This window comes from Heteronotia binoei, chromosome 8, assembly GCF_032191835.1.
Source record: "Heteronotia binoei isolate CCM8104 ecotype False Entrance Well chromosome 8, APGP_CSIRO_Hbin_v1, whole genome shotgun sequence".
NCBI lineage: Eukaryota > Metazoa > Chordata > Lepidosauria > Squamata > Gekkonidae > Heteronotia > Heteronotia binoei.
This window is the reverse complement of record NC_083230.1, coordinates 74,880,309-74,894,912: the sequence shown is the minus strand read 5'-3', so window position 1 is coordinate 74,894,912 and position 14,604 is coordinate 74,880,309. Positions and strand designations below refer to the sequence as shown.

The 14,604-nt window shown below is 40.4% G+C and overlaps 1 protein-coding gene across 6 annotated transcripts in view; it reads right to left on the bottom strand.

Annotated features, from left to right (window-relative positions):
* The window catches only part of ANO4 (anoctamin 4), a 288,919-nt gene that overhangs the window by 41,064 nt on the left and 233,251 nt on the right, over positions 1 to 14,604 (bottom strand). For all 6 annotated transcript variants that reach the window (XM_060245247.1, XM_060245249.1, XM_060245245.1 and 3 more), the window contains 5 exons: positions 11,163 to 11,297; positions 9,813 to 9,909; positions 6,568 to 6,628; positions 4,288 to 4,370; positions 2,025 to 2,165 (listed from right to left, as the gene is read on the bottom strand). In XM_060245247.1, the coding sequence (XP_060101230.1) occupies positions 2,025 to 2,165; positions 4,288 to 4,370; positions 6,568 to 6,628; positions 9,813 to 9,909; positions 11,163 to 11,297 (517 nt within the window). The remainder of the gene's footprint in view (positions 1 to 2,024; positions 2,166 to 4,287; positions 4,371 to 6,567; positions 6,629 to 9,812; positions 9,910 to 11,162; positions 11,298 to 14,604) is intronic.

Here is a 14,604-nt window from a genome sequence, read left to right as displayed (position 1 = left end):
TTTGCCAAGTTTCATTCCATAGAAGAACAAGACAGAATCAGACAAAACAAGCAAGAAACTCTTTGGCCTCTAGCCTTTCAAATGGCAGTTATAAGTTGCTTTCATCATATAAACTGCAGAAAATTGGTTAATACTTATTATTATGACTGCTATTACACAGTAGCTTGAAATGTTAATTCTCTTTGTAAGAAATGTTCTGCTTAAGCCCTTTAAGATTGGGGTGGTCGGTGAGTGGGTTCCAACTATTTAACTGTAATTCTTGTTTATATTTACGGCAGGAAGGGTGTTAGTATCTTGCTTCTCTATTAGTCCCATCTCTGTTGACTATGGGGGATTGTTCTCAGGTGTTGTTTTCTCCTCCTCTTCCCAATGCTGCCAGTGGAAGGAAGCCAGCTACCACCTCCTTGGACTGCTTTCTGACCATGCATTTCCTTTGGCTGTTCTGTTCTCACCAGAGAGCAAAAACTGTATCTGTCATCTCTACAGCAAAATCCCACCCCACCCCCTCTGAGTTGTCCTAGGATGAAGCCAATTAGATGCTGGTGAAACAGGTCTTCTTTAAAGGAGAGCAGCTCTGCAGTGGTTGCTCAGCCCTGGAATTCTGTTAATATTTCAGAAAATGTTGGCCTAGCTTTTCAAATTTAAATATAAGCAATGATGAAATATATCTCTACCAACATCAGGCCAATTGCCTTTAATAAAACTTTTAAGTTCAGCTTACTGACTGTCCTGAGGAAGATTACATTTCATTTAAACTCATGTACACAATTTACACACAAATCCTTAGTTTGTTTGGCATCTAGGGATTTCAAACAGTATAATTTTATACACAGTATATTCAAAAGCAGAGAAAACTATTTATCTGCAAGAATTGCTTCTGCATATGTTTACCTGCTTAGGAACATTTCCTAGCTGCAAGTATAGACAAGTGCATCTACTTGCATCTGCTCTGTAAAAGTTTCAGTGGGCCCAGATTTTGCATCAATATTGCTCCAAGTTAACCTATTTCTCAGAAGGGCCATTTGGCTTCACTTCACATGCCTGGAGGACTGAAGTGCAGTAGCCAGCCTTTCTCACTATACGGGGTGGCAACAGTTCCAAGGAGGGCCAGATGGTCCTCAGCCACTTTGTAGATGGGAGCAGTGACATCACAGCTAGAGGAGTCCAGTCTCCAAACAGCTGGACTTCCTGCTTCAAGTTACCTCTAATACCCTTTCAATACTTTGCCATGATCACAATCACAGTAGCTGTGTTTTCATCCAGAAATATTTGTTGTTGTTCAGTTGCACAGTCGAATCTGACTCTTTGCAACCCCATGGACAAAGTCACGCCAGGCCCTCCTGTCTTCCACCATCCTCCAAAGTCTGCTCAAATTTGTGTTTGTTACATCAGTAACGCTGTCCAGCCATCTCATCTTTTGCTGTCCCCTTATTCTTTTGCCTTCTGTCTTTCCCAGCATCAGGATCTTCTCCAGTGAGTGCTCCCTTCTCATTTGGTGGCCAAAGTATTTGAGCTTCAGCTTCAGCATCTGACCTTCCAGGGAATAGTCTGTACATGGAAAAAAAACTTCCATTCTTTAAATGGAAGTTGATGTTCTAAATAAAATATATAGGTAGAGCAAACCAGTGCTCTAAGTGAGGTACTGTACCCCTAAGGCTAGGCAAGAAACATTATGAATGAAAAACTCTTAGCTTTTTATGGACAAGAGATTTTTGACACTGCTGATAATTCGACTTTGAAATCCCATACCTGTATTCTGAAGTGGTACAGTCCCAGGAGGATTGTATCATTTGCTTTCCTCCAAACGTGTATTTAGTTTTGTTCTGATCAGTGAAACTTATTATCAAGTAAATGTGATTCAGGAAGTATGTACTAGAGTGGGCACTTATAATATGTGACATAAACCATCTTTAAAAAGAAAGAACAATTTAACACTATCACAAAATTAAAATACAAACTCCACATTTTTTCTAACTAATACAGTATAATTATAAGACATCTTGAAAGGAAAAAAAAAATCAAACCATAAAAAATATTCCAGATGCAGAAACAATAATTCTGCTGCACTTGTCTGCAAATGCTTGATAAGGCTCTGGTTTTCCAGATATGGGATTCATTCGCTCTTTCTTGGAATATTTGGCTTCAAACTGAGGCCGTATTTCTTCCTAAAGAATAAATAAACAGTTTAAAAGTAAAATTAGACAAAACAAACTTTTCACAGTTTTTACCAATTAATCTTTAGTAATATGCAGTTTAAGTTAAACCAGAAAAGCAGGTAGCAGCATGTAAAAATATCTGCAGGATAACTAGCAGAAACTTTCCAAAAGAAATTCCTACAGTGATTGGTTCTTAACCTGGGTGGGTGGATGGGAACTGTATGCTCCTTAGGAAGATTACTTAGAGCTCTAGGAATTCTTCTGTTTCGGGCAGTAGCAGAAACAAAGGATCACAGGAGCACTCACTGCCTCCCTGCATCGGACACAGGACAGAGTAGTTTTGGTAGTGATCTTGGAGAACATCTTGGTTCCACAAAGCAGTATTTGAAACCTTGAGGTAAATCAACGTTTGTGTTATTTGCTTTTAATGAAAAAGAGTGTTTAAAAGTGTGTGCAATCAGGAAGATTCAGAAAATGGCGGCAGCAAATGCTTCAATATGCTAAGTCTGGTTAGGCTCCAGGGCTGACAGCAGATGGTAGTAGTTAATAGAAGTTGAATAAACATGCGTAATCTCCTTATCTAAGTCTGATGAAAAAAGATTGCTTGGTAGGGATTTATTTCCTGTTCTACTTCTACCAAGAGAGCCCTTATGTACTGAGGAAGGTATTCCTGACCCAGAAGGGAAACCTCCATAGCTAGTTGATGCTTTGTTGTCTGTAGCTCAACCAAGTGATGGTCTTTCAACCTCTACACAAAATCTCTTGAAGGCCACCCTTTCATAGCCTCAACAGCTGAATATAAGACATGTTAAAATTAGGTGAGAAACCTGCTTGTCAGTACTGCAGGGCTCTGAGCACAGTATCGGCACCTGTATGTTGCTGGGAACTTCACTATCATCGTGCTGTATGCAACTAATTGCAATTGTTTTGATCTGTGGGGACAAACCCATCTATTTGTAACAATGTTTTGTGCTGTACATAACAAGTTCCAAAATATTATAGCGCCAATCCATCCTATCCTCACTGATTTTAGCCAGAGAGATAAGCACATGCTTTATTTGGCTATTTAAATCAATGGAACTTAACATAGTACCTATCTTCCAGCAATTGTACATAATGAACTGATGCAATGTATATTTGCTGTCTAGATGTGCAAAACGTATATCAAATACTGAAGCATGCAGTAATATTATCTATACCAGCACTTCTGTTTTATTGAACTGTTAATTTGGATGCTTTTTCAAACATATGGGACACAATCTGACCAACTACAAATATTGTAAAAGCATCCCTACTTTCCTTTGACTTGGTCTTTTTGAAAATGGAACTGATTCTTCCATTCCCTGTTGTTATAAATAGGCTTATTTTTATCCCTTGGTCTAGCTGTGTTCACAGGACACAGTGTCACAACCCCAGATCAAAACTGTGTTATGCCATAATGTTTAGCACAGCTGCCAAATTACTTTATTTTTAAGAACTGTGTTCACCTACTGTGTCAGGGGCTCAGCTAATAGGGCCAGGGTCTAGAAAGGTTCAAAAAGAACAAATCAGGGAAACAGATTATTTGCTGGGAAATCCCACCCCTTAAGACTGAAGGGCTGTTTTGCAGGCACCCTCACTAGATCTTCTTCCTGGTATTGTCAGCTCCTGGGTAGTCTTCAATAATCAGGCCTCTTGCTGAGATTCAGAAAAGGTTTTATTGATAGACACATTACAGCAGGTATGACTACTTTCTGTGTCAGATCTGGCTATACCTTGAGGAGCCAGATCTATATACCCTTTTCCCCAGGCCATTACAAACCCGCCAAAATTCAGAGCAAACAGCCTGCACAAAGCAAAGTTTACAGTTTCTCACCCAGCCCCGCCCCTGCCCCATTGCGTTCTAACAGGTGCCAAGAGACTTTGCTGGGAGATATCATGTCCTTGGATTCCAGACATGAACCTCCCTACCAGGGGTGAGAGAGTACTTTATGTGTTACAAACAAAAGAGAAAGCGAGCAGGCAAAAGCAGCACATGTGATGCATATTCCCCCAACGTTCCCATTGCAGTTACAGAATACAGAAATATATGGCAAAGCCCTTGACAGGTGTAACAGGGAAAAAAAAAACCTTGTCACATATTGACACACACCTCCTCCTCTTCCCAGTCTATCAAATCCCAGTCATAGGCAATTACTGCTCGTCTTCTCTTCCAAAATTCCAGGAAAACAGTTGCTGCAGCAAAGAAATGGAAAGAAGAATAAATATAACACCACACTGTGGAAAGAAAATGCGCAACTTTTGATCACATTACTACCAAGTACCACCAAAATACTATAGAATTTTCTTTAATTGCACCAATGGAAATCTTCTGATGATCAATCTATATTCATGAGGCCTCCTTTCAGAAAACCACTTCTCAAATATGAATGAAACTTAAGAAGTGAGTTTATTGCACTATGTAAAACATTAATTTTTAAACAAAAGAAATCTTTCAGTGGTTATATGCTCTCTCTTTCCAATCCAGAAGCATGCATGTTGTTCTTGCAGATTAGCAAAGGTACCACTAATTATAAAACACCCCCATTTTGTTCATATATATTCACTGTCACTCACATCTTGGTGTTGCAACCAGCATCCTTCCGTGTTTCTTATAAGACAGATCTCCAGTGATTACAAGAGCAAAAGGCAAAGAGTCAGGGCAGAAAGCAGGACAGCATCTAATTCTATCACACTAAAGGGTTGCCATGAGAAACCTCACCTCACCTAGAAGCCGGCATTCAAAATATTAACCCATTGATTAATTAGCCAGTAGCCGTCATTGTCACTATAACTAAACACAGGATCCATAGCTATAGATGGACAAGCTTCTATTTTGGAGAAGCTGTCCAAAACTTCAATTCTGACAAGGCTCAGAACAAGACTGCCTCCAAATACACACCCATTCTCCACTTTTCCTCATTCTTCTACTTTATTTGGATTTTTTCCCTGGACTCTGCATGACTCTTCCCCCCCCCCTTGCCTAACCACATTATATGAATGAGCCCCCACCTTTGCCCCTTTCCCAAGTAAGAAAATAACCTTTTGTGTCTGCGATGTGACAGTAGCCCTCTAACTGGAGACAGAATTTCCTCCCAAAGTGTGTGTTCTAACTAGTTTCAACCCAGTGTTTGTGTAGCTACATTCATGTAGTTCATGTGGATCTGGTCCCATATGGGGAAGTGCACTATATTCAAACAGAGAGATATGTCTTCTGACCACACTCAGTAACACTGCATTAAAAGATTTCTAACCAAAGGTACTGTATCTATCTAAAGTGGAATTCTAAATTCAAAGGTGTAGGTGGAAGGAAGAATGCTGCCTTGGCTTCTTTGAAATAGCATTTTGCCCTTTAGGGAATTATAAATACACAAAGGAAATGTACAATGACTAACTTTTACAGACCTAAGATTATTCCTGAACTAAACACAGAGTCTGTAAATTGCCTGAGAAAGGGTTTGACTGCATTCAGCCCCATGGGCAGGTTTGTACAAACTCCAAGGAACATTTCATCTCAGCAGGATGTATTTTTAAGGATGAGTCATAACTTCATTATCAGAAAAAATTGATTTCACTACATTTTCAGGATGCAGATCTAATTCCATTAAATGATTATGGAGTGTATTGGCAGATAATTGACAGAGCACAAGCATGTTAGAAATATGAAGTTTATTTGCATATACTTATTCATGAAATGAATAGATTTGGGCTATTCTTTTTCTGAATAACAGTTAATTAGGAATTGTGACCAACAAATGTGGAAAAAGTTTATTTATTTATTTAGGATTTATTTATGCCATCTGCAATTTATTTAGGATTCTTTTATGCCACCTATCCTAAAAAACTATGAAACAGATTTAGAGATGAAGGAAAAAACTCCCTGATTCTATCTCCCTTTGTAGTTTAGCACAATTGTCCTCAAAATGTGGAGCGGGTCCAAAAATCAGATGGGTTACAAGGCCAGGTGGGAGCTGCCAGCCTCCAGAGGGAATTACAACTGATCTCCAGACTACAGAGACCAGTTTCCCTGAAGAAAATGTCAACTCTGGCAGTTAGTCATTGTGTATTATACCCTGCTGAGACCCCTTACCAACCCCTGCCTCTCTAGGTCTCATCCCCTAATTTCTAGGAATTTCCCAACTTGCAATCGGCAACTCTAATGCGGAAGCTTGATGAGAAATTTTAGCTTGCTTCTGCAAGTGTGTAAAATGGTCATTAAATACAGTGTGTTGTTCAGTGATGCTGAAGGAAAGGGGGGGGGGGTTGCACCAAGGCAAAATGAAAAAAAAAAAGAAACAAAATGGTGCAGAAACAAAAAAGAAACTCTAGTTTGGGATAAAAATCTAAAATCTGAAAATGTGTCAACATGTTCTAACCTCAGATCAGGACTTACCCCACACTGCCATGAAAACAGCAAAAAAGACTGTAGCTCCATTGTCAAAAAGATGTGTTACCTGTAGAAAGAAAACCAATGTAACCTTTTATTTTAAATTGTAATGCTTTTTGGAAAAGTGAGGTGTATATTCTGCTCCAGAAATCTGCTTAACTTCCAAGATGTATTTAATGTATACGAATGTCAGCACTTCTAAGGGAAAGTGTTCACCATACTGACAGTTATCCTATCAGTAAGCAACCAAGTTCTCTGCCCAGGGGCTATTTTGTAGTTTATTAAAAAAAAACGAGGTTTGTTAAAGCAAGCAAGGGGCAATTTTTACATTATGTTAACTGAAGAAAAATACCCAGAAAGACTGTGGAAGTGATCCTGTTTATATGGAGGATTTTCTTTCCCTGGGGCCATGCCAATGTACCTAAGGGTCATGCAACTGTAGGTGTCAGTTACTGCCCACTCTCTTGCTGCCACCTGCCTAACTTGATATTTTAAAGTGAACAAGACATCTCAGATCATCCTGACTTTTTCTAATTGCAGAAAAAGAAAACAGCACAACTATGGCAGGTGTCATTCTACTACTTTTAAAGGGCCATTGTCCTTTTAAAAGAGAGATGAAAGGAAGTATAGTCATCAAAGTGATATGCTGTGTTTTTTGTTTCTGAAAACAGTATTGTGGCAGAAAGTATCTGAAGGGCTAAAATACACATTATACATGGATTGGGTCCCGGTTGCCTGCCCAGCTCTCAATCACACATTCATAAAGGGACTAACCTTGGAAAACTTCACTGTTGCTTTATGTGGCTCCAAACACTGTGAAGTGGAAGGAGGGGCTACAGACTTCCCTTGTGCACTGTTTTTGCCAGCTGGGTGGTGGTGGGAGGGTCCTGTTTGCCCTTGGGGCCCACATGCTCTGGAATGGACATGTTGAGCTTAAGGAATAGGCAAACAAGTTTCTCCCCACAACTGTTTCCACTGACAAATATGGCACAGGAGGAAAGCCTGAATCCCCCTTTCCCCCTTGCAGAGTTTGGCACCATGCAGAGGGATGGAGAGGTTTTTAAAGATTAGCCCCTGCTTGAATATATGACCAAGAGTCAGGTTTTTTATTCTAGAGTGTATAACCTATTTTACTAAGGAAAAATAAGTATAGATCTAACAAGAAAACAGATATGGCATATATGACTGACATAGGGAGGTGATAAGATTTAACAGCGTAGATGTTTTTATGAGAAATTATAGCTCCTTGAAATTTCAAAAAATTCAAACACATCTTATCTCCGGGGCTCTATTCAACCGCAGCATTTATGCTCTGAAGTTAATTACTAATTACAAACACACATACTAAACAACCATTTTTACTACAATAGTGTGCTTGGTTTTGTATCCATAATATAATAAAACCCCTATGGGGTGGCCAAATGCAGGTCTCCCATTGGCTCACTCCTCATGCAGCATCTCTGCCCTACCATTAGCTCACTCCATAGTCCCCTGCCAAAGCAACAGCCAGGGAACATTGGAGAAGCCCACCAAAACACTTCCCTCAGAGAAATGCCTTAGAGACAAATACCTCTCCCACATTTCTCTGTCTGCTCTATACTGTGGCCTCTCAGACGCCCTCCCAGATGCTACCAACATACCCCTGACAGCCTGTCACTGGCAAATACTGAGGCCCTACACACACACACACAAACACACATCACCCACTGGTCTCCTGCACCCTTCCAAGGCTTTACTCAGGGGTCTACCGGTCTTCTGCACCTTCCACAGTACCCTTGCCATTTTTAATGGTGACTATCTTCACCTGCCTTCTCAACGCCCAATAAAACCTGCCTCCCACCTGAGGCTAAGAGCACCACTCCCCTACCTGCCCAGCAGTCCTGAGAAGCCCTGCCACTCTTGCCCAGCCGACGTGCCTCAGAGCCCCAGATCCACAAAACCCTCTGCTACTGCCTTGATGTTCACTGCCCCCATCACTGATGTGTGGCCTTCCCAGCCATTCTACAGACCTTGAAAAATTGGGATACACCAGGGATACACCAGCACCAGTAGCCCTCTACAACTGCCTCCTCACTGCTGGGAGATGACATTTCCTACACCATGCCTATCTGGACTCACCACCAGCCCTCCTGAAGGCCGTTCAGGGCCCATCAGCCCATACAACTCTGCAACACCCTCCAGACACAACGTGACAGCCTGGGAGGCAACTTCATCACTGCCACTATCCCTGCCAGCACCACCGAACCCTGCGCACTCATGCCCTATCAATGATGTTGGCCTGAGCGATGATGACAGCCCACAAACACTCTCACAACACAGGACCCTTTAAAATATATGTTGCCACTTACTGGGCCCATTCTCTGTGTCTCACAGCTGATGTGACAGTGGCTGAGGGAGGCCTTCCCAGCCGTTCCATGGGCCCTGGGATACGACAGCACCAGAGGCCCTCTACAACTGCCTCCTCACACGCCTAATGCTTCCAGCTTTCCATTCACCAACACTCTGATGATGGGCAATGCAACCTTCCATCAAATGGGCACAAAGAAAACTGACTACCTACCGCTATAAAGTATGCTATAATTCACTTGCATATGTCTTCTTTTGACTGTACTACACTACTGTGTGCTTACCCTGCCTGCCAACTACATAGTCATCAGCCCACACCCCTTTCTAGAGCTCGTTGTATTTCTTCTCACAATGGGCCTTATTGCTAGAGAGCCAGTTTGGTGTGGTAGTTAAGTGTGTGGATTCTAATCTGGGAGAACTGGGTTTGATTCCCCATTCCTCCACATGCACCTGCTGATGTTATTATTATTATTACCTTTAATTTATATTCCACTCTCTCCATAAGCAGACTCAGGGCGGCTAACAATCAGTTCAAACTTCAAACAATATGTTTGTAATGTAACCTTGAATCAGTCACAAGTTCATACACAGCTGTTCTTCTCAAGAACAGTTTCTGTTAGAGCTCTCTCAGCTCCACCCATCTCACAGGATGTCTGTTGTGGGGAAGGGAAAGGAGATTGTAAGCCGTTCTGAGACTCCTTCAGGTGGTGAAGGGCAGGGTATAAACCCAATCTATTTTTCTTCCAGTTCTTAATATTCTTGCAGCAGTTGCAAGTCCTTAGATAATGTACTCATGTGCACCTGAATTAAATTTAATGCCTCTGAAAGCCTTAAAAAAGCAAATATTTTCTCATGATATTAAATAAAACATGAATGACTGTTGAAAAGACATTTTGTATTTTTACCTTGGCATAAACACAGCTATCTGACAGCTTCATGAAGGGGCAGTATTTATCACATATAGGACACATGATAATGTCTGTAGCTTGGCAGACTTCTTTACTGGAAACGAGAAGATATAACATTTAATAAACTATTTTGTAACTGACATAATTCAAAGAATTTTCATAATTTAAAGAATGGGTGGTTGGAGCAGAAAGTCTTGCTTGTCTTCAGTAAACAGTAAAATCCTGGGACGTGCCATGTTTACCTCAGGTATGAAAAAATGGTTCCTGTATATGTGTTTATCATTTGATTATTCATCATTTAATAACTTGCAAACATGAATAAACACATCACTGAAAAGCATTGTATTTAGTAACATTTGTAAGGTTTGATCTGGGATGACTCATTTACAATGTTAAAGTTACTACTTGTTTAGTAAGGAGATAAATCCAAACATGGGAACCAGTCACAAGATGCTTAGCCTTGAAATTAATGTGCTGGAATGCTTTGACAGATTTCTTTTTTCTGGTAGGTACAAGAATCATACTGACTGACTGCATTATGTTGCTGGGGATGACAGGAGAAGGGGGAAATGAATAATGCAAGGACATAAAAAATACTTTCCCAAGTAGAGAAAATATCTGGAAAATAGGAATGCCATCCTCCAGGTGGAATTTGGGGATTCCCTAGAATTACAGCTCATCTCCAGACTACAGAGATTAATTCTTGTGGCCAAAATGGGATGCTTTGGAGGGTGAACTCTGTTGTATTGTACCTCACTGAGGTTCCTGCCCTCCCCAGGCTCCATCCCCAAATCTTCAAGAGCTTCCTGACCTGGATCTGCCCACCCTACCCCTCCATCTTCCATTGGTGGTTGCAGGGGACTTGGCAAATGGATGGAAGAGGTGATGGGTGTCAGAGTAGTAAAGCTTTTGCAAAGCTCTTCCTCTTCTCAACAGCTCACAATACATATTGTCTTTGATGTTTATAAAGAATAGCTAAATATAATATGGTTCTGTTTGTTACAGTAATCAAGGGTAGAAATGGAAGTGCACTCAGAAGAATAATCTGCAACTGGCTTTCACAACAGACACCAAAATATAAGCAGCAGTCCTGGAAGTTAATGAGAAAATATTAACTAATAGCAATGTTTGTAGATTGAGATGGGCAGCCATGTTAGTTTATTTATAGCAGCAGAAAAGAGCAAGAGTCCAATGTGGCAAATATGTGGCAGAGTATGAGCTTTCATGAATCACTGTCTGAAGAGGTGAGCAATAACTCATGAAAACTCATAACGCGCCACATATTTTGTTAGTCTTTAAGGTGCTACTGGAATATTGCTCTTTTCTACAGCAATATTTGTATTTTACCTGACTTGGCAGTGGTTCAGTGTGGCGACTCCATATAAAAAGACAAACAGTCCAATGAAAGCAGCTGGAAAGAGCATTCCTGTGTACCAGCCTAACCAGGCAAAGTACAAGCCAATTTTCTCACCAAAATACCGTCTGCAAAAACACAATGTAACAAGGTTATAGCTCACAATTCCTGCATCAATTCCTGCAGTATTCTTAGTACTGATGGTTAACATCAAGGGACATTCTTGGAGGACTACAATTAGGAAATTAGCTTTTAGGTTCATAAACTCTTTCAAATTTGTTTCACTCAGTACAAGAAATTCCAAAGTTAGGTTCAGTCCCAATAGAGAAGCACTAGTATTAGTTTTGCATTATTGAAAATAATTCTTTAATATTCAGTAATTAATACATCACAGGGCATTCATTTTTGGTAGCATTTTCTTTTCTCCTTTTGCCTAGAGGCTTTACTTCACGTACGCTATTAACTGAAAGAATGTTTACATGATTAATATACATGGCTGTCTTTTGCTAGTTGATTATCTGGGTTAATAAAGGGTGTGTTCAGGGGGCATTTCAAATTCTATGTGGAGATAGGATTAAGATTTCCTGCAAAGTCTAAATATCTAATCTTGGATGCATGCGAACAGGTGTTAATTCAAATACTGAAAATTCTCAAATCACTTTGTATGGTTACCTTTACATTCTGTGAAGCTACCCTGGGTCATTGTCAGGAAAGAAAGCACAATGTTACTTCCAGGTTAGACTACCAATATAGATAAAAGGCTGTATCCAGGGTTTTATCATGCATCAACAAATAGAAACTATACTAGGAACATATTGATAAATGGTTGAAGCTGAGCTTGGTTGTCAGGGGTTCCTACAGGGTTCTATGAAAGAAAGCATATTCAATAATTAGTAAACCAGGGGGCATTTTTAAAAATATTTCTTTTCTCTTCTCCCTTATCCTAGAGACTTTTCCTCACATACAACGTTATCTATCAGTAAGTGTACATGACTAATACATGTAGTTAACATCTGGGATTAAACTGAGCAGATGTAAAATTTGATCTTAATGTCAAATTCTTTAGTTCCCAAGGACAGGTTTAACCAACACAGCAATCTAATAGTATGAGAAACAGCCAAGATCTGAATAGGAATAAAACTTGCACCCCATTCCAAAAGGTGAGAGGTCTGGCCTCCATAGGCCTCTAGTTGTATGTTGTACGCATAAAATGTACAGAACGGAACTACAACATGCATGCACACACAATACACTCCATGTATACTTCCTGTTACCACAGGCACACAGAATGATGGATGTTTTGCTAGTGTAAAATTAAGGGTCAATGATTGGCCTTAAATGAATGAATCATCTATTCTAAACTACATGCCAGCCCAACCACCTCTCTGCTTGCCTTAACTTAAGGATTAAGTTAGGGCAAGAAGAAAGGTGGTTGGACTGGCATTTAGTTTAGAATAGATGATTCATTCATTTAAGGCCAATCACTGACCCTTAATTTTATCTAATCATAAATTAGATAATTTTTTTCTAATCATAAATCATGTGTGAATAATGAAAGGTAGATAAATAGGGGCCCCTTTCAGACAGTCTTTGTAATCTGTTTTGGTGGCTGGTTGCTAATAGATTTTCTGTATCATTTCAGACACAACCATTTTAGCAAATGGCTGCTAACTGATTTTATTTAACTTTTCATAACAAAGCTGCTTGCATCCAGCTAGCAAAACATGGTCGAGCAGTTCTTCAGGGTAAGCTTCTTTCTTCTATTTTTACCTCTTCTTTGTGCTTTTGAATTGCTGTACTGTGCCATTTAAAATGTCTGCAGCACTTCCAATAGCGCCGCGCTTCCCCTACCCCTTTTCACTGCACAGTCTACCTCAAACTTGTTATTGAACATTCAAAGTTGAGTACTGTAGCACTAGACCAATATAGCATTTCAGTGCCACACTGGCGCCATTGAGATGCCTTTGCACCACAGAGAAATGCTATATTGGTCTAGCACTATAGCATTCAACATTTTTTTAAAAGTTCAAAGAAGACTGCATGGTGAAAAAGGGGGGGGGGGAAGGGCGGTGTTATTTGAAATGGCCAGATTGCTTCAGAGATGGCTTATTAATGGAATGAAATTTGCTGTATGAAACATCCATCTCTGTATCGCTTTACTCAGAACTGGGCCAACAATGGATAACAACTGGTTTAGAATGGTGATATGAAAGGGGCCAGAGTCACCCACCTATAGACAAGGCAGAAGACCTCAGTCTACTCAGGCAGCTCCCCAAGTATGCAGAGTGGGAAAAGATACGATTTTGTAAATTGAACAAATGAAAAAAGAAACAAGCTTTTATAAACAGCCTGATGAAGACTGAAAGCACTCCAGCTGAAAACAGAATCAGTTGAGGGAAGGAGAGGGAAAACCAGCCAGCTCAAGTCCTTGAAGGTTAGAGAATCCAGGAGGTGGTACAGATGGGATTTTCAAACAGTTCCATCCTGCTGAAATTCCTTAAGCACCACCAGTGTGTACAGTGTATTTTGAAAAATGGGTGCGGGAGCTTGACCTATTGTGAAATTTGACTTAGCTATACCGATTGCCAGATGTGATCAAATTGTGCATCCTGCTGCCCTTCAGAAAGTCCTGTGAGTCTTCTGGCTATGGAGATAAATGTATAACATTGTTCTTTGTGATGAGGCCAGTGGAGTTGGCAATGCACAAAGATTCAGCAATAATCACAGATCTTTGCCTCAGCTGCATGACAGAACCTTCTGGTGTAATTGCTTGGCTAACATACTGAATAGTAATCTCTGTCTGCTCCAGTCAGAAGGAAAACTTGAAAAGCCTATGAGATTTACAGCAAATATTTACATTGCCTACTTGAGAATCCAAGTCTATAAATTAAACCTGTGAAGTAAAGCAGAAGCAATAGAAGCAACTGAGTTTTCTGTATGCGGCTCCTACCCTTTCCAAGCACCAGTGCTTCTCCTTGCTGTCTCCTTCACTTAAAGCTGTTCCAACTGGCCATATTTTCTGTACTTATCCAAGCATATCTACTTTAAATATTTTTATTTTCTGTTAAATAAACTTTTGTTGTTCATCTTCATCTCTATTTTGTCTAACAAGTAAAAAAATCTAAGAAGCAGTGGTCTTTACCAAGTACTATCTTAGTCTAGCAGGTTTGCAAATAAGAGACCTTTAGGGAGAATCTTATGCTTGCAGACTGCAGCGTAGCTGCTAGGCTGCATGAGCAGAGTTTGCTTCCCTGGATGGGAAGAGTCATGTGGTGCCTGTTTCGGCATGCAGAGAAAAAGGCGCTCCTCATCGGCTCCTTCGTCTTGGCAGACTATCAGCTGAGGCTTTTCTTTTGTTTTTGGTTGGACATCGGGGTTTGTTGGGGCAGTCGACTGGGCAGCGGCAGGTGAAGCGTTGGCTGGAGCGTCGGCTGC